This window comes from Chrysemys picta, chromosome 18 (genome assembly GCF_011386835.1).
Source record: "Chrysemys picta bellii isolate R12L10 chromosome 18, ASM1138683v2, whole genome shotgun sequence".
Taxonomy (NCBI): domain Eukaryota; kingdom Metazoa; phylum Chordata; order Testudines; family Emydidae; genus Chrysemys; species Chrysemys picta.
Genome location: NC_088808.1, coordinates 21,426,146 through 21,446,368, shown reverse-complemented (window position 1 = coordinate 21,446,368; position 20,223 = coordinate 21,426,146). Strand labels below are relative to the sequence as shown.

Here is a 20,223-nt window from a genome sequence, read left to right as displayed (position 1 = left end):
TAAATACAGATAACACAAATATACTTGAGTGAAGCAGAAGCCAAATACCCTTTCACCAAAGTTTCACTAGTGTCTTTGGTTTCGTGCTTGTGCCAATCATGAATACTTTAAGCTTCATTTGTATTTTAGCTTTTTCTGGAAGAAGTTTGAGTCAGGAGCAAACGTAAGTAAAACACGGTCCGTTTACTGGAAATACTGCTTGCTGATGGTAGCCTTGATGATGGTTTTGATATTTAAAACAAAGGAGATGACTACTGCACATGCATAGAATATTTGTTCAACAAATTTCAGAAGTATTCTCAATAAACAGACTTACTGTGCTTACGTACACTGAATGCAGTATGTGCTGCTCTGGAATGCTAGCCATTCCAATTTAAAAAGAACTGTATGAATTTAGGTACCGATTCTGCAAACATTTATGTACACATTCAAGTATGTTTTGTTGATTTCAACAGGAGTACTCAAAATAGTAAAGTTAATCATGTGTGTAAGTTTTCACAGGCTAGGACTGGGGTTTGTTTGAGGTTTTTTTGCACTGATTATTTTACCAGGTTATTTTAAATATCTCAATGCATATTGACTTGAAACAAAGAGAGTTCTAATCAGAATAGTTTTGTCTGACACGTATACAATCTACTTTTTCAAAAGCGCTGAAGGAACCTCTATCACAAAAAATAATTTGCATTTAAAAAAAATGTTTATCAGGAGATCAGCCTTTCAAACATTGTTCCTGTCTATAATTAATAAAATCTACTGCAATTACCAGATCTTCTGATGACAAGGATTGGGCTTTGTTTGATAGCAGGGGTGAACTTTAGAATTGTGTCAGGGTTTTTTTTTTAGAAAGAACTAGCTGTGTGCTGCGTTATAAGCATACTGAACTTCCCACAACCAGGCACGTACTGAAGGAAATGATAACTCTTCATAAATGTGGATCTCTTGTTGAATCCCTATTTTGTAATTTTTTTGGTTTACTATCCAGGAAACATTTTTAATAGAAAATGTCAGTATAAATAGAATTAGATCAAATCTGTAGCCCTCAGCTTTGGCTGTATACCTTTAAGTTAATTTTAAATGAAAATAATAAGCACAAAAGAAACTGACAGTCCCATTGTCTGTTTTTTTTAATTTTATAGATATGTTATTACAGCACCAAAGATCTTTCGCGTTTTAGCATCTGAGAAAGTGGTAATTCAAGCTTTTGGATATGAGGCTGCGTTTCCTGTCAGCATCTCTATTAAAAGTTTTCCAGATAAGCGGACTACTTATGCTTCTGGCCACACTCAGTTATCTCCAGCCAACAAATTCCAAGGCTCTGTAACTTTAACAGTATGTATTCAAAACAGTTCTTGTTTTCTCTTATGCTTGCATTTGACTGTAAAAATAGGTTGGATTGACTCCACTATGTTGAGTATCCAGTTTCTTTAATTGTTAAGAGAAAGGGCCTGATTCTTCAGTCTGCTACACCCATTTTGTGTAAGTGTAATTCTTTTGAAATCCTCAGCTATGAAAGTGTAAAACTGGTATAATAGAGTGGAGAATAAGGTGCCAAAAATGAAAACAAAGTATGAATATAATTTTTGTTCTTTCAAAGTGACATTTTTCTGTAGTGTAGTCACACCTTTTCTTCCACTGGTGCAGTTGAGCACAAGGAGATAAAAAAATCAGCAAGAAAAAATGTTTGTTCAAGTTTTAATATAAAAAACAATTCGTTTTAGTATAGGAATCATTGCTCCAAAAGAATATTGCTTTATTGCTTTAATTATCTTTAATGCCTATGGTCATATCTCTCAATTGTCTAATTACCATGCTGATGATCACATCAGTTATCCAAACATGTTCTTTGTTTCCATGGACCAGACAGATATGTTGTGTTCTATATTTTTTATTGAACTAATGGTATGAGAGATACTAAAGCATCCAACTAACTAAGCCTTTAAAAAGGAAAAAAAGGAAAAGTTAAATAAGGGAGAAACAATGGATGTGGACAAGATTGATTAATTGTGTGCTCAATCTAAGAAAACATGCTGACTGGTTTAGGGGTGAAATTAAGGCCCCGTTGAAGTCAGTGGCAAAGCTCCCATTAACTTTGATGGGGCCATGATTTCACCCTTGGAGTGAAATGGAATTTGAATGAGTTATACAGTAACTGTATGTTGGTGCCTCTAGTCACATATTTTACCTCTGGAAAGGCCAGTAAATGGTGCCTCATAAGAAGGTGAACCCCAATGTAATGCTCATGACCATTTATACATTGTGTACATGGAGAAGAAATTCCTTCATGATGCTGGTGTTGATGAATGTATTTAGTAAATAATTAACAACAGAATGCTAATTATCATTCAGATATTCTATTCAACAAAAAATGCAGGGGGAAGTCATAGATTGATTATTTTAATATTTACCAATATTTATTTGTCTCTCCCCACAATCCCTGGCAGATTCAACCAAAAGATTTGCCAAGATCAGCGAGTTCAGTCCTGTATGTGTATCTGGAAGCTAGTTCTTCACATTTTACAAGAGAGAAAAAAATGCCAGTTACCTATAAAAATGGATTTCTCTTTATTCAGACAGACAAACCCATTTATACTCCTGATCAATCAGGTACAGTAATGCCTGTTTTTTCTGTTTGGTTTAAAGCTTTAAAAGTTAGTCTATGTTGCCAAGGAATTAGGATTTAAATTTACTTTAAACAATCAGACACATTGCTGGATTTTCACCAATTGCTTACTATCTAAGCAGACAGTGTATTTGAACATCAAAATAATAATTTACAGTGTGTTAGCACTTTATAAACTAATTATTTCTTGCAAAATTCCTTCCTTCAGTCCTGCTCTCCACCTTACATCATGAAGTGTTTAACACATGAGTAAACTGAGGCACATAGGACAAGAGAAAGATCTTTGCTGAACATATGTTCAAAATATTATTGAAGAAATACTTCATTGAAAAAAAATGAATTGGATTACTATCTTTGTCGAGATTGACTTTATAGCAGTCTCCTCCCACAGAAAAATGAAATGCTGGGATCATGGAAGTTAAAGAATTTATTATGGATTTTAATTATTTAATCTGAAACAGTTGTCAGTGCAAAATCTATCTATTTATATTGATAGCATGAATAAATGGCTCAATGTATTTCTGTAGTGGGGGTTTCAGATATGCAACAAATCAAGAATATCCTTTTAATACTAAAGATTTTTAGGAATAACTATGTATAAAAGCTTAAGGTTATTTGAACTTTTTAAAATTTATTATAAATAATTCTTACAGTGAAAGTCAGGGTTTATTCTTTGGATGAAGAACTGAAGCCAGCCCGAAGAGAAACTGTCTTAACTTTTGTGGTGAGTCTGTTGTAATTTAATTTAATATTGGCATTTTGGAGACCATAAAGAGACTATAGTTAAATAGTAAACCACTCTGCTGTAGTATGGAAAATATTTTAGAAAATTAACAGTGCTTGTCAGGGAACTGCTATTGCAATTTAATAACCTTTTGGAAGTCCTCAAAGTGACTTGGCACAGTTGGACAGAGCTTGTAAGTCTGATCTCAAGAGTAGCCTCAGTGGAAAAAACTGATTTACCACTTATCTCTAAGGAAAGGATTTGTGGGAGAGCTTTCATTGCATATAAGTTGTTTTTTGGTGTTGCCATTTCTTTCATTTCAAATGCAAAGGAATCAATAGTCTCAATATTTGCTTTAGTGTCATTACCACAGTAATATAATAGTGATAATATTGAGCATCATGTGATAACTATCTCTTTTAAATTAATTTAATTATTGGAGCCCAAGTCAGATGTTTTGCCAGAGTTTCAAATTCTGGTGCGTTAGTCATTCCCAAGTTCACAGTTTACTGCTGTTTTAACTCCTGTATCACACATTTAATCAGAGGATTCAATTTCAAGTTAGGGCATGATCCTGAAAACTTTTAAGCACATGATTAACTTCATGCCTGAGAGCAGTCCAATTAATATCAGTGAGATTACCCTTGTGTGTAAAATTATTTGTATGCATTTGTTTTTCGGAATGAGGTCTTAATTTTGTGTAGTTAAAATCTCAATGCATCAGACTGAGGAGTTTTACATGTTGGTGGAAGAGTCTATAAAATGAAGATGCAGTTTCAGCATATGAATTGTTTCAGAAAAAGGTTTGTTTTCTGTTCTGTGAAATGGACAAAATCTGAAGAAAAAATGATCCTGATCATGCTCCCACTGAAGTCACTAAAGACTAACTTTCCTCTAAATGTGCCATACGAGCATGTGATGTTCTACTGTCTGTAACTTTTTTTTTTCTGTTTTGATCTAAAGGATCCAGAAGGAGTAAAAGTGGATATTATAGAAGAGGAAGACTTTACTGGAATTTTATCTTTTCCTGACTTCAAGATTCCTTCTAATCCTAAGTAGACTTATGTTTGTTTTAAACATTATTTGTTAATGCCATTTCTCAAAGACTTTGAAACTGCATTTTACTGATACGGAGGGTACTTGAGTTACATGGAACTGGAAATTTCTAATCATTATTATTATTACTGTTATTATTTATTATTTGTATTACTGTAGTGCCCGGGAGCCTGAAACATGGATCCCCTCTGTGCTAGGTTCCGTACAGACACAGAACAAAAAGACACTGTTTGCCCACAAGTGTTTACAATCTATGTATAAGACAAGAGACCACAGATGGCTACAGACAGAAGTACAAGGAAATAATGAGACAATATTGTCCAAATAGACAAGACAGACTGTGTGGGAGAATGGCTGTAACATAAGCAGAGTCAACTATAAGATGGCAGCAAATGTCATGTTAGTTCTGCGGCAGAGGTTTTCGGGGGCGGGTGAATTTACTTAGGAGGGGGATTTGCTAAATGGGAAGGGAAGGAGGAGGAGTTTTTGGTATTGTGTATATCAGCCATGCTATAAGGGTAATAATAGCCATACTCTCTCTTCCTACCAGTCAGATCAGAAAGCAACATTAACAGTAGCCATATAGGAGGCTCTCTTTCTGATATATATGGAAAATGCCACAGTGGAAACAGGGAGTAGGGAGAAGTGGCAGGTGAAGATATTGATGGATAAAGCTACAATTATAGCACGATAGGCCTGTCATGTTCCAATGCCTGAGAAATTTTTTAAAAACTATAGACTTCTCTCCGCTCCGAGTCAGGCATGAGGTCAAAGACCCAACGATTTCCAGGAGGGGGAACTTTTAGATACACTCAAACACTAGTGCTAGTTATAGTTTGAAAGTAAGTGTATGAACATTTAAACAGGGAATTTGTTGTTTTTTCTCTATATAATCTGTGTGAGTGTAGTAGGGATAGAAAGATATTATGTGGCAAGAATAGATATATTTTTGCAGTAATAAAATCCAAAATAAATGCCTCATCATTTTCCTTAAATCCTGTAGGGGGTGCTGCAAGTACACTGGGTGGGCAAAGTGGTACTAATGGAGATTTTTTAGAGCAGAATGTTTTAACCGATTTTCTTTCCACTAGAAAAAGTGAACAGTATTTTCAGTCATTTAAAAAAACTGATTTCACATCCCTGTCAGGTCTTGGGTTTCTCATAACACTAGCCTTACATCGTTTGGACTGGGTAACATAAACCCCAATGATTTCAGGCACTGATTTTATGTACAATAGCACCTCAGAGTTACAAACACAAGAGTTACAAACTGACCAGTCAACCACACACCTCGTTTGGAACTGGAAGTATGCAATCAGGCAGCAGCAGAGACCAAAAGAAAAAAAAGAGCAAATATTATACAGTGCTGTGTTAAACGTAAACTACAAAAAAATAAAGGGAAAGTTTAAAAAAAAGATTTGGCAAGGTAAGGAAACTGTTTCTGTGCTTGTTTCGTTTAAATTGAGGGTTTAAGCTGTGTTAAGTCAATGTGCAGTTGTAAACTTTTGAAAGAACAACCATAATGTTTTGTTCAGAGTTAGGAACGTTTCAGAGTTACGAACAGTCTCCATTTCTGAGGTGTTCATAACTTAGGTTCTACGGTACTTATTATTATTAATTATTTGTTTGTGTTGTGTTAGTGTCTGCAAGCCCCAGACATGTACCAGACCCAGCTGGAGTTCTACAAGTTCCCTTTGGAGGATTTGCTTGATCAGATAATGTGTTAAAAATACATCTTTTCCTAACACTCTTAACCAAAAACTGACAGCTTGCAGTTTAAGATGCAGTCTCTCTACAAGAATTGTTTATTAGTAGATCAACACACAGACTTTGTCGTCATAAGGAAAAAAGGTGTATTTTTAACATCTCAACCAGCTACTACAACTTACTTTATCCACATTAGGATTTTAACATGTGTTAACAATACACATTTTGCTAGGGTAGACATGGATACAGTTTAACACAGATGCTTTGGTCCAGCTCTAACCCCAAATGTTTGTTCTAGGATAAAGTGCAAGCATTTGGGGAGTGTCCAAACTAGGCGTTACAAATATTACAACTACCTCAAGTTAATTAGCAATCAATCAACTCTAAATAAAAAATCTAGTGTAGATAGATCTTAAGGCTGTGGAAAGATGTACTTTTAACCCATCTTAAACTAACATATGGTAACTAACCCTTGTTACAACTTTACTGAAGACAATGGAGTTGTAGTACATGGGTTAAAAAGGAACCTAGTCAAGGTTTGCCTGCATGACTAGGATAGGAACATATGTGCAGCTTTGTGCAGGCTTTTCTCTCACAAAAAGCACTCAAAACTGTAGATTATTTATTGAAGCAGTCTCCAAATTAGAATTATTAACATAAAAACTATATTATTGGATGACAACATTAATTCTCATCTTTAAAATGTCATAATTTTTTTATAGGTATGGTATCTGGAAGGTTGAAGCCAAGTACAAAAAGAGTTTCACAACTTCTGCTGTTGCAAAATTTGAAGTCAAAGAATATGGTAATATATGATTTTTCCTAGGTTTTTCAATTCTGAATATAAGTAAGAAAGTAATAGCCTTATTTTTCAATCCCTTTAAGTATGCAGTTAAAATCTTTTTAAACATACATTTGATTCTTTGGACCATTTTCAATTACATCTTTTCATGTTGATATTGCTTAATATTTAAAATTACATTTAAGTTGTTATATTTAACTTTCTGCTTAATTTTCAGCAATGCCAAGCTTTTTCATCTCCATAGAACCAGAAAAGAACATAATTAGTTCTGACAAATTTGAGAGATTCAGGATTACTATTAAAGCTAGGTAAGGAGATTTGGTCTCGATTTTCTTTTTTTTTTTTTTTTTGTCTTTTCTTCACTTCAGTGGAAGGAATCCCCCAGTCTCTAAGGGTATGTCTACACTTCAGCAGGGAGCATGCCGCCCAGTCTGGGTAGATAATGTGCTACCTCTGTTCAATCTAGTGCACTAAAAATAGCAGCATGAATGTTGCAGCAGGGGCTAGCCACCTGAGTACAAGCCTGCCTGACCTGCTGGATCAATATTAATTCGGCAAGCCCATGCTGCAGTGTCCACACTGCTATTTTTAGTTCACTAGCTTGAGCAGAGCTAGAGCATGTCTGTATACCCAGGCTGAGAGGTTTGGCCCCAGCGGTAGGCTAGATGTACCTGAAAGGTCCTCCCATCTTTTTCCCTTTGACTACCTTCTCCTCAAAAAGTCATATCACTGAAGTGGAAGAGGAATGGCTGCACTTTCCTTCAATACTTATCAACGGTGGTTTGTATGTTGGTCAGAACGGTTTGACAGAGATACATACAAGACCATCTCTTTCCCATGCCACCTGTTGTTCAGAGCCTGACTGCTTATTAAAAATAAGTGCATATGATATTTTATGTTCAACTTTTCTGCGTCCATTGCAATAACAACTTTAAAGGAGTATTTTTATTGTTCGCAAGGTATTTTTATAACAAGCAGGTCGCCAGGGCAGATGTTTATATGCGTTTTGGAATAATTGAAGGAACTGAAAAAAGGATGATGAAAAGAGCAATGCGCGTAACTGAGGTAAGAAAAAGCTAAGCCATTTTTATTGAGTTCAGGCCTGATACAGCTTCCATTGAAGTCTTTCCATGGAATTGAGTGGGAGTTGAAGTAGGCCTCTGCAAGCCAATGCAATGGTTTGCACTCTCAGTTATTTAAAGTCAACACATCCATTAGGGATGTAAAAGTTTAACTGGTTAACCAATAAGCACATTGTTATCGGTTTTGGCTAACAATTAAACTCCGCTGCCCCCCACATCTGGGGTCCCAGCAGCCAGGCCTCTGGGTGTGGTCCAGTGGCCGGGACTCCGGGCGTGGGGAGGCAGCAGAGACCTGGGCCAGGCTGGCAGCCAGGACTCTGGGAGGCGGCTGGCGGGACCAGGACCCCAGGCACGGGGAGGCAGCAGAGATCTGGGCCGGGATGCCGGGCGCAGGCAGCAGCGGAGCCCCGCATAAAACGAGATGCTGCAGCACCCTCCTTCCCCTAGTTCCCCACCTATGTGAACTCCTTAATGGTTAACCGTTTAACCAATAGAATTTTAATAGGTTAAATGGTTACTATTTTTAAACCCTATCTACATCCCTAACATCCATTAACACCCCTGTTATCAGAGGCATAAAACTTCACCTTGGACTGAAACTTAACAGATGATGTCTCAGACAGACAGAAAGCAGTTTCAGTTTGGCTCAATTGGCCATTTAAGTAAATAATGTGTGACTATAACTTTCCATGAAATAATATTTACACTGAAGATTGAAAAGCAAATGAAGGAAATACAATACAGAATTAATTGTAATAATATTAATCTTTTAACAAGACCTAGACAACTCCAAATTTAGCCATTCTCCTCTCAGGTTAGTCTAGCTTTTTGGTTCAGTCATTCAGTTGTGAAACAAATCAGTCTCTCCCTTGAGTGAATGATGATGCTCCCTCTGCATAGATTCATAGATTCCAAGGCCAAGATCATCTAGTTTGACCTCCTGTGAAACAGAGGCCATAGAACTTCCCCAAAATAATTTCTAGAACAGATATTTTAGAAAAACATTCAGTCATGATTTAATAAATATTGGTGATGGAGAATCCACCATGACCTTTGGGTAAGTTTTTTCCAATGATTAAATACTCTCACTGTTAAAAATTTACATCTTGCATCCAATCTAGATTTGTCTAGATTTGACTTCCAGCCATTGGATTATGTTCTACCTTTATCTGCTAGATTGAAGAGCCCTACTGTAATCAAGTCAGGACTCTGGGAGGCGGAGACTTCTCTTTGTTAAGCTAAATACACTGCGCAATTTGAGTCATGTTTTCTAATCTTTTAATCATTCTCATCACTCTTTTCTGAACCATCTCCAATTTATTAACTTCCTTCTTGAATTGTGGGCAACAGAACTGGACACAGTATTCCATAATTGTCTCACCAGTGCCAAATACAGAGGTAAAATAACTTCTCTATTCCTACTCGAGACAGGGGCTCCGGAACTGAGGGAGGGAAGGCAAGGGGCCATGCCCCCGCCTTTTAAAAATGGGAGGGACATGCCTTCCCTCTTTTTAACATGGACATAGTAGCCTTGGGCAGGCACAGCGCAGTGATGGCAGCAATGGCTGCCCTTTGTGACGGTGCACAAAGTGCAGCCCCTGGTAGTGGCACCAGCTTTTCCGAAGTGGGGACTGAGGTGGGCCTTAGCCTCCCCTCACCACTGGACCCCGCCCTCTGCTCCTCCTCTTTCCCCTGAGGCCCCTCCCCCTGTCCAGGCTGAAAGCCAGAGACAGACCATAGTAAAAGCCGCCCAGGGAGCCCAGGCTGCTGTGGGGAGCCCCGGACCCTCCACCTGCCCTGGGTGGCATGACCCGGGGGTTGGGTACATGTGCTGGGGGCTGCTCTTGGGCACCCCGGTCCCCTGCCCAGGGAAGGTGGAGGGTCTGCAGTTTCCCACAGTGGCCTGGGCCTAGAGTGCCACTTTCCCTCCCCTTTTGCCCACTTGATCCTAAATAGGTTATAACCGTTGATTTTAGCATTCCAGTCATGCAAATCATCTCACCAGGTTTCAGTAATACCAACTAGATTAAATTTATGCTTATAAATGAGCAATTCCAATTCCTCTTGTTTGTTCCCAGGCTCCTGTCATTGGTGTATAGGCAATTCAAAAAATTCTTCTCTTGATGTCCTTTGGTTCCTTGATTAATTTTGTTCTCAATATCTTGATTTTGTGCTGAGTGCTCATGTCTTACCTTTCCCTTTTGTTATTAATTTAATCTCCTCCTGACTATTCCAGCCAGCCTATCACTGAGAAGATTGGTCTTCCTTCTATTGAGGTGGAGGCTATCCAAACTATACAGCCCCCTCTCCTTATAGAAGGTGGACCAGTGTTCCACAAAACCAAAGCCCTCCACTTACTTAGCTCTTGGTGCACTTCCAGAATCATCTGCCTTCTTTCTTCCTTTGCTCATGGGACAGGAAGGATCTCAGAGAAGATTGCTTGGATATGTAATGCTCTTAGTTCTTGCTGGCTTCAAGGACACAACTTGGAACATCTGCTATCGCTTGGTTAATTTTCAGGGGAGCAACTCTGTTCTCCTTTGTTAGAATTTCTTATCCTTGGTCTCTGCTGTATATAGATTTTGTGCATGTCCACATCTGAGACAGATGCTGTAAACCATGTCTTTGGAGATTATTTTTAAACTATGCACAGCAGCATAATTTGTTTATCTTTATTTTTGTTTTATTACCAGATAGTTGATGGAGTTGCAGAGGTCGATTTTGACAGTAAAAATGCAGTTAAGGAAATAGACTACCAAAGCCTAGAAGAGTTAGATGGGTCATACCTGTATATTGCTGTAACAGTGTTGGAATCTACAGGTAGGGTTTTGGTTTTTTAGTCCCTCATTTGAACATACTTATGTGAAAATCTGAATAAAATACAAAGTTTAGGCATGGTTCCTGGCCCAAGATCTTCTTTTGTGTTCAGAAATCTCCTTTACCAAAAGGATATGAGAAGCATGACTTAACATCACTAGCACAATTTTACATATTTTTTTAAAAGCTTTTAAGGTTTTTATTCATTTAATTTCATATTGATAAAAGTTTGATCCTTGAGTGTAAAGACTCCTCAGGCCTGAGAATAACAAATGGCATGGGTTGCCATGAAATAGGACTTTTGAGGGAGAAAATGGGATCCCTGGAAGACACTTCTCAAAAGAAAAATATTTTTTGTTAGGTGGACTTAGCGAAGAAAGTGAATTTGCTGGAGTCAGATATGCGCTATCTCCCTACAAATTGAACTTGGTTGCTACGCCTCTATTTGTGAAGCCTGGTCTTCCATTCTTCATCAAGGTTAGTTAACATAAGCAATATGGTTGTATGCTATAACATATAATGTTTTTTTAATGCATGTTACTTGAGATCTGCCTGCCCATTTACTCTCTTGAATTACTGTGACAGGTGGACAGACTGTTTCTGCCAAGGTACTCCTGCTCATGCTCACATTTAAAGAATAATTATATAGGATTTTTATTGCAAAGTTTCTCTGTTCTAATGATCAGGTTCAGGTAAAGGATACATTGGACCAGCCTGTGGGGAACCTCCCTGTAATTCTCAGTGCAAATGTATTTGATGAGCAAATGGATTCAACTAAGTTGGTACAAGAAGGCTCAGATGCTGGGACAAGACAAACAAGCGTGAATGATGGAACTGCTTTATTTGTGGTTAATATTCCATCTGCTAGCAAAGCACTGGAATTTCAAGTGAGTTAAATTCTTCTGACTCCTGTATTTCTTGCGCAGTATGTACTCTCTGACTGTTTACTTTGGCCAGTCTGCAATACAGATGGGAAGTTTTTACACACGAAACCAGTAGATTAGAAAATTTGACAATTTTCTAATCTAACACGGGTATTGTGACAAATATTCAATACTACAGAATAAGACTGCTTTAGAGGAAAGTTACTTGTATATTAAACTATTTTGAAACTAATCCCTTGTTGACAACAGTGAAGAAAAGAGGAAATGAAAACAAAACAAATCCAAATACAGATATAGGTATGTATCCTAATTAGTTGTAATAGATTTTTAAAATCAAAATAAAAAAATCCAAATGAATTGCTTAACAATAAAAATCCTCAAAGTGCTTTTTCTCATTCTGGAGGCATCTGATCAAAATGACAGTAGCTTTCAATATGTTGTTGACCTTTTTCCTCTCTACTTATATGTATACATATATACATCTTTACTGTTGGTTTGGTTTTTTTTACTTATTTGGATTTGACAGTTTTTTATAAAAGAAAATGTGAAATGGTTGAAATTGATTTGTCTATATATTAAAGATGATCACCTAATTCAAATGGTTCAGTTCATATAAACACCTAAAACTTCAGATACTGGTTATCCAAATGTACATGAACCAATTTATCTCGACCTAGAAATTACCCAAAGCAGGCTTTCTAATAGAATTTCCCTTTGTTCATTGACCATCTCAAACAGAGGGACAAAATAGTGTCTCATGGTATTTTGGGATTTCAGCATCTGTCTGAAACCAAAATGTGCAGAGTTATATTTCAGACAAAAGCTTGAGTTGGCTGTCATTTTATCAGAACCAGTTAATCCATCCTGTATACATATTATATTACATTTTAATTTTAATATTTATTTAATAAGAGAAAGTATAACTTCATAATTAAAGAATGCATTTGGGAGTCAGCATGTCTGACTTCTGATCCTTCCTTTTTCACTGACTAGAGAGCTGTGAGTGCTTAGTTCTCTTGAAATCAGGCCATGAGCCTCTTTTGGACTCTGTTTAACTATTTACAAAATTACTTTAATAATTCCTGATTCACAGGGGTATTGTGAAGTTTACTTGATTAATTACAAAGGGCTTTCAGATGCTGGATAAAAGGCATTGTACAAAACATTATCAGAATGTTTGTTGGTATTAAACCTTTTTATGCACTTTATATCATTTTTAGCTAAAAACTGCAGATACAAGTCTATCAGAAGAAAATCAGGCAACTGGAAACTATGAAGCAAAAGCATACTCATCGCTCAGCAAAAGCTATCTGTACATTGACTGGGCTTCAAACTATAAACTACTACATGTAGGGGATTATATGAGCATTAAAGTGTATCCACATAGCCACTATATTCATAAAATACATCGCTACAGCTATTTGGTAAGTAACAGATGTATTTTCACATTAAAACATTGTTTTGTAATTTAGTACAAGGTGCCAGATCAACAACACTAGAAAGATCAAAGTACTATATTTAGCCGTAGAACAGGTTCCGCTCAGACAGCAACACACATTTCCCTCATTGCTCCTGTATTAATTTTGACATGGAGAGAACTTGTAAAAATGAGACAAATGCAGACTGATTTTGCATCAGCATTGTGTTAATTGCTTGTCAGCAGTCTCAAGTACCTGTTAAGTCCCTTGTGAAGTCAGTGTCCCGCAGAACTCCAACATTTCAAAGAATGGTACCACTAGACAAGAAATGCAGCAGTGGTCAGCAGCAAAGGGCTTGTAGACTTGATTTTTTGACAGTTTCCTGATTGAAGACCCTCATTCAGCAAACACTAAGACACATGCTTACTTCTCCTGGAAGTCGTACACTCACGTAGGGAAATTGTTCATGATCCCAGCGCCAAGAATCTTCTGAGGAGCGCTGTGTGTATGTATATGGTTGATTAGAGCAAGATTATGGGCACTCATCAAGACAGCATTTGCAGTGCATATCCACTTCTGTTTGGGAATGGGGAGTTATGTCCTTTTCCTTGCACTGGTCTAAATTTGGTCCATTGAATAGGGGAAGATAAGCTTCCCCATGGTGCCAGCATATACTTGACATATTAGACTCCTAATTTTTTTCAGGTACACTATTACATTGTATCTAAGGGTTTACAGGATGTCGTATGGTATAAAAAAAGAGCTACTTTCAGTTATATTACAATCTGTTCATATTAAAACAAGCAATACTATTTCAATTGACACAACTCTCTTTTACATTAATTTAAGGCAGTCTACATTAAACATCTCAAATGCTTGATTCTTAGTATGCTCTGAATTCAAGATAAAGATGCCAGTTTTACATGCAGTTGTGAGGCTTAATTAATGTTTACAAAGTGGTTTGAGTTCATGTAAAAAATCAATACAAAAGGGCAAAAGTATTTCTAAAAGTAAAATTTAACTTTTTAAATTTCCTTTTTGTTATTGTTCACCAGTTAAGATACACAAATAGTATATTATCTACAATCTTTCTCTTTGCCAAAGTGACTTTCTAGGGAGTCAGGAACACTTCCTGGGACTAGTTACTTTCTTTTTGTTTTCTTCCCCCCCCCCGCCCTCATCTTATAGATATTATCCAAAGGGAAAATAGTAAGTTTTGGAACTCAGGAAAGGATTATGAGCTCAGATTATGAAAATCTAAACTTTAAGCTAACGCAAGAAATGGTTCCTTCAGCACGTCTCCTTGTCTACTACATTGTCACTGGAGAGGAAACTGCAGAATTAGTAGCTGATTCAGTTTGGCTCAATATAGAACAGAAGTGTGGCAATAGCCTCCAGGTGAGTGTATGAGTCTGTGTATTAAAAATTCCATAAACATTCTCGAGTTAAGTGGCGCGTTTGTTTTATCATCAAAATTCTACTCTCAGAGCTGCACAGATTCTCTAGTGTTTTCCCAAAACATTGAAGTGTCAGCCTTCAGATCTCTTAATTTTTTTAAGTAACTGTGACCGAAGTCCCAGGGGAGCTGCACTGAGGTTACTCAATTTGGACAAACTGCAAATGGGGCAGACGATCTCTAAAGCTAGTGGATATTCCTATACTTAGATTTACCAAACCAGCACAAAACAGCTTCTGTAATACCTTACTGGTTACCCAGAAGCCAACAGCACAGTTCCCTTAAAGTAACCCAGCCTTAGGCCTCCACCCAGACACCCAAGTCAAATATGATGAGGATTACTGAAAATCTAATTCATCATATAAATTCTACCAATTGCAAAGGATAATATATGGAGATATACCTATCTCATAGAGCTGGAAGGGACCCTGAAAGGTCATCGAGTCCAGCCTCCTGCCTTCACTAGCAGGACCAAGTACTGATTTTGCCCCAGATCCCTAAGTGGCCCCCTCAAGGATTGAACTCACAACCCTGGGTTTAGCAGGCCAATGCTCAAACCACTGAGCTATCCCTCCCCTGAAAAAAATTTTTTTAACAAGTGAGAGAAACCCCACCCTCACTGAGAAGCAGTAGAATCATAGAATATCAGGGTTGGAAGGGACCTCAGGAGGTCATCTAGTCCAACCCCTGCTCAAAGCAGGATCAGACACATTACCTCCCAGGTTAATGAATATTCCAGATCTTACCCAAATACATGCTTAGAGCCAATCCTTATTAACTAAACTAAAATTTATTAAAAAAGAAAGAGAGTGAGTATTGGTTAAAAGAGCAGTATGCATACAGACATAAGTACTGTTCTGAGATCAGATTCATAGTAGAGATGGTGAGCTTTGTAGTTGCAAAGAGTTCTTTCAGAATTAGTCCATAGATTATAGTCCAATGTTTATATTCAGGGTGATCCAGATGGGTCTGGAGAGCTCAGTGTTATGACTCAAGCTTCCTCTGCATAAAGCATCAAGCGGATCTGAGATAAAAAGAATCAGGAACCAAGAGACCTTTATACAGTTCCAGACCTTCTCTTGACAGCTCAGAGTCCTTAAGTGAACAATAGGCAATCATGGAAACTTTGAAGTAGACCTGTTTCCTAAGCATCAGTAATTAGCTACAGGAATTAACATAAGGCAGTTGCCCATTTTCCACCATTCATAGGTGATTTGCTAGACATTTAAAAGAAAGATGAATACAGTGATGTTATATTTATAGTTCATTTAAATGTTAAGAGTTCCTTTTGAGCTCTGAATTAACAGAATACAGCATAGACAGAGACTGGTTACATTGTTAACTTCTAACAAGATATAATTACACACATACAATTAGTATCACCTCTAATTTCGAACAATATAGGTTTGCATTTCAAAGTTCTAGCCTATCTGACATGGAATGGCCCTAATTACCATTTAGATACTTTTCTAACATGTCTCTAAAGGTTGAATTTGGGTCATTATTCCTGCAGGATGCTTAACCCTTTCTGGCCATGCGTCTCAGTAACCTATATTTGTTTTCCTTTTATAGGTTCAGTTATTATCAAAAGAAGACTCTCATAAGCCGGGCACGGTTATATCAATTAACATGAAAACCCAGTTCAGTTCTTTTGTTGCTTTGTCATCTATCGACGAGGCAATATATGGAATCACAGGAACAAGAAAGAGGTCTATGGAAAGAGTTAAGTAATAGTCACAAAATATAGTGGCAGTTTAAAAATTTGTGTTGCATGCATTCAGAAGGCTTGGTGATGGGATTTACAGTCTTTCACCTCTAGGTTACTAGGTCAAATCCAGCTGAGGTCAGTAGTAATCAGAAATAGTTGTCTTTCAATTATTGTTTGCCCTATGGAAATGAGTTGTGGGGCTTAGCCCAGTTCCAGTCATCAAAAAATCCACAGTGATTGGCTCTGTTTTTGGAGAGCTCTGTGATTGAACAGGCGTGGAGACTGAACTCCCCTCCTCAGTCCTAGTAGTGATTCCTGCAGGTCAGGTTTTTAAGGCACGCTGCTAGAGTAGTAATGTGGGAGCTCATATTTCTGTTGCATATAATGTTCTTGTTCAGTAGATAACCTAGGATTTCTGTTTTCACAGATTTATGTAGAATTCACTTCACCTGCAGCTGAAAGAATGCCACTTCGGTGGTGAAATGTAGCTGCTGTTTAACATTTTACAACAGCACTACACAACAGTTTAGTACAAGAAGAGAAAAATAACAATGTATTTTTGTGAGACAAGGTAGGTGAGGTCATATTTTTTTATAGGACCAAATTCTGTTGGTGAGAGACACAAGCTTACACAGAGCTCATCTTCAGATCTGGGAATCTTACTCAGAGTGTCACAGTTAAATACAAGATGAGTAAGATTCCCAGACTTGAAGAAGAACTCTGTGTAAACTTGAAAGCTTTTCTCTCTCACCGACAGAAGTCGGTCCAATAAAAGATACTACCTCACCCACCTTGTCTCTCTAATATCCTGGGGTTGACATGTCTATAACAACACTGAATACAATGTATTTCTGTGTCAGTCTTATATCATTTTACTGGCTAAATGGCTTGTTAATCCTCACAGGTCCATAATGCTCCCTTCAGTCATATAATATATTTCACATTGAAATGAGCTCCTGGCTTACTTTTTTCAATAGGTAATGTTAGATTTGGAAAACAGTGATCTTGGATGTGGTGCTGGAGGAGGGCAGAACAATGTTGATGTATTCCGATCAGCTGGGCTTACATTTCTAACCAATGCTAATGCAGATGACTCTAAAGTAGCAGGTACTTATCCTTTAAACATGCAAGTTCAAATCTGTTTTTCTACGAGTAGCATAGCTCACAATTATTATGTTGGAGCTTATTTATACAGTGAGGAAGAATAATGTTGGAATCATTGTCTCATAAATACAAATGCTCTAAGGATTGTAATTATGGTAAAAAGATACATACCTTAGATTCTAGGGCCTAGAGTGCCTCATTGCAATTATAAAATGAACTGAAGTTATAAACAAGAACATAAGAATGGCCATACCAGGCCAGACAAATGGTCCTTCTAGTCCAGTATCCTGTCTTCTGACAGTGGACAGTGCCAAGTGCTTCAGAGGGAATGAACAGAACAGGTAATCGTCAAGTGATCCATCCCCTGTCTCCCATTCCCAGTTTCTGGCAAACAGAGGCTAGGGACACCATCCCTGCCCATTCTAGCTAATAGCCATTGATACACATACCCTCAATGAACTTACTATTTCTTTTTTGGACCCTGTTAGCGTCTTGGCCTTCACAACATCCTCTGGCAAGGAATTCCACAGGTTGACTGCGTGTTGTGTGAAGAAATACTTCCTTTTGTTTGTTTTAAACCTGCCGCCTATTAATTTCATTTGGTGACTCCTAGTTCTTACGTTATGAGAAGGAGTAAATAACACTTCCTTGTTTACTTTCCCCAAACAAGTCATGATTTTATAGACCTTTATCATATCCTCCCTTAGTCGTCTCTTTTTCAAGCTGAAAAGTCCGAGTTTTATTAATCTCTCTTCATATGGAAGTTGTTCCATACCCCTACTAATTTTTGTTGCTCTTTTCTGTACCTTTTCCAATTCCGGTATATCTTTTTTGAGATGGGGTGACCACATCTACACTCAGTATTCAAGATGTGGGCGTACCATGGATTTATAGAGAGGCAATGTGATATTTTCTGTCTTATTATCTATCCCCTTCTTAATGATTCCCAACATTCTGTTCGCTTTTTTGACTGCTGCTGCACATTGGATGTTTTCAGAGAACTGTGACTCCAAGATCTCTTTCTTGAGTGGTAGCAGCTAATTTAGACCCCATCATTTTATATGTATAATTGGGATTATGTTTTCCAATGTGCATTACTTTGCATTTATCAACATTATACTTCATCTGCTATTTTGTTGCCCAGTCACCCAGTTTTGAGAGGTCCTTTTGTAGCTCTTCACAGTCTGCCTGTGACTTAACTGTCTTGAGTAGATTTATATCATCTGCAAATTTTGCCACCTCACTCTTTACCCCTTTTTCCAAATCATTGATGAATACAGTAACTCCTCGCTTAATGTTGTAGTTATGTTCCTGAAAAATACAACTTTAAGCAAAACGATGTTAAGTGAATCCAGTTTCCCCATAGGAATTAATATAAATAGAGAGGGTTAGGTTCCAGGGAAACTTTTTTCGCCAGAGAAAAGACTATATATATATAGAGAGAGAGAGAGAGAGAGACTTTTCTCTGGCGAAAAAAGTTTCCCTGGAACCTAATCCCCTCTCTCTCTCTCTCTCTCTATATATATATATATAACAGTATAAGTTTTAAACAAACAATTTAGTACTGTACACAGCAATGATGATAGTGAAGCTTGGTTGAGTGGTGAAGTTAGAGGGTGGAAGAGAGTGGGATATTTCCCAGGGAATGCCAACTGCTAAATGATGAACTAGCACTCGACTGTGCCCTCAAGGGTTAACACATTTTTGTTAATGTAGCCTTGCACTCTACAAGGCAACACGAATGGAGGGAGGAGAGACAGCATGGCAGAGAGAGACAGAGACATACACTGTGTGTGTGTGTGAGAGAGACACGCATTGCCCCTTTAAGTATGCTGAGCCCACTCTAAGTACACTGCCCTTTTAAGTAGATCAGCAAGTTGAGATAGCAGCTGCAAGCTCCCTCCGTCCTGAGCCCTGTCATGTGTCCTCCCCGTCCCCTTCTCTATGAAGATGGGGTAAAGGAAGCAGGAGCGGCGCCAGGGTTTTTGGCGCCCTAGGCGGGGGTCCTTCTGGGCTCCCGGTCGTCGTCGGCAATTCTGCGGTGAGAGGGTCCTTCTGTGCTCCCAGTCTTCAGGGCACTTCGGCGGCAGGTCCCGGAGCAAGTGAAGGACCTGCCGCAGAATTGCCGCCGAAGACCCGGAGCGTGGAAGGACCCCCTCCCGCCAAATTGCCGCCGAGGGCGGCAAAATGCCGCTCCCCCAAATCCTGGTGCCCTAGGCGATAGCCTAGGTCGCCTAAATGGAAGCGCCGGCCCTGAAAGGAAGGAAGGAGGGAGAGGGACACCCTGACATTAGCACCCCTTTTCCCCCCCACCTCTGCACAGCAAGCTGGAGGCTCCTGGGAGCAGCTCCAAGGCAGAGGGCAGAAGCAGCACATGGCAGTGGGGCGAGGGACTGCTGGGCAATGTATAGCCTGCAGGGCAGCTGCTGCACAGGGAACTTAGGGGAGTGGGGAGCTGATAGGGGGGCTGCTGGTCCACCCTGGTTCCAAGCCCCCACCACTAGCTCCAACGAGCTGCTCTTTCTGCAAGCAGTGGACAAAGCAGGCGGCTGCCAAATAATGTTTAAAGTTCCGCAATGCTCCCTTATAACAAGCATTTTCTCTAATTGATCAGCAACTTAACAACGAAACAAAGTTAACCGGGACGACTTTAAGTGAGGAGTTACTGTATGTTGAACAGGACTGGTCCTGGTACAGACCCATGAGGGACACCACTATTTACCTCTCTCCATACTGAAAACTGACCATTTATTCCTACTCTTTGTTTTCTATCTTTTAACCAGTTACTGATCCACGAGAGGACCTTCCCTCTTACCCCATGACAGCTTACTTTGTTTAAGAGCCT

At 38.5% G+C, this 20,223-nt stretch overlaps 1 protein-coding gene across 4 annotated transcripts in view; it reads left to right on the top strand.

Moving 5' to 3' along the window:
* The window catches only part of C5 (complement C5), a 56,992-nt gene that overhangs the window by 6,104 nt on the left and 30,665 nt on the right, over positions 1-20,223 (top strand). The window contains exons 1-15 of one of the 4 annotated variants that reach the window (XM_024106279.3): positions 4-163; positions 1,137-1,329; positions 2,442-2,604; positions 3,274-3,344; positions 4,308-4,399; positions 6,830-6,912; positions 7,127-7,217; positions 7,869-7,974; positions 10,685-10,811; positions 11,170-11,285; positions 11,495-11,695; positions 12,913-13,116; positions 14,299-14,508; positions 16,139-16,288; positions 17,252-17,381. In XM_024106279.3, the coding sequence (XP_023962047.2) occupies positions 99-163; positions 1,137-1,329; positions 2,442-2,604; positions 3,274-3,344; positions 4,308-4,399; positions 6,830-6,912; positions 7,127-7,217; positions 7,869-7,974; positions 10,685-10,811; positions 11,170-11,285; positions 11,495-11,695; positions 12,913-13,116; positions 14,299-14,508; positions 16,139-16,288; positions 17,252-17,381 (2,002 nt within the window). In that variant the 5' untranslated portion in view covers positions 4-98. Of the gene's footprint in view, positions 1-3; positions 164-1,136; positions 1,330-2,441; positions 2,605-3,273; positions 3,345-4,307; positions 4,400-5,772; positions 5,827-6,829; positions 6,913-7,126; positions 7,218-7,868; positions 7,975-10,684; positions 10,812-11,169; positions 11,286-11,494; positions 11,696-12,912; positions 13,117-14,298; positions 14,509-16,138; positions 16,289-17,251; positions 17,382-20,223 lie in introns of those variants that run through there. The other 3 variants (XM_042854383.2, XM_042854382.2, XM_042854388.2) reach the window with 3 other exon arrangements.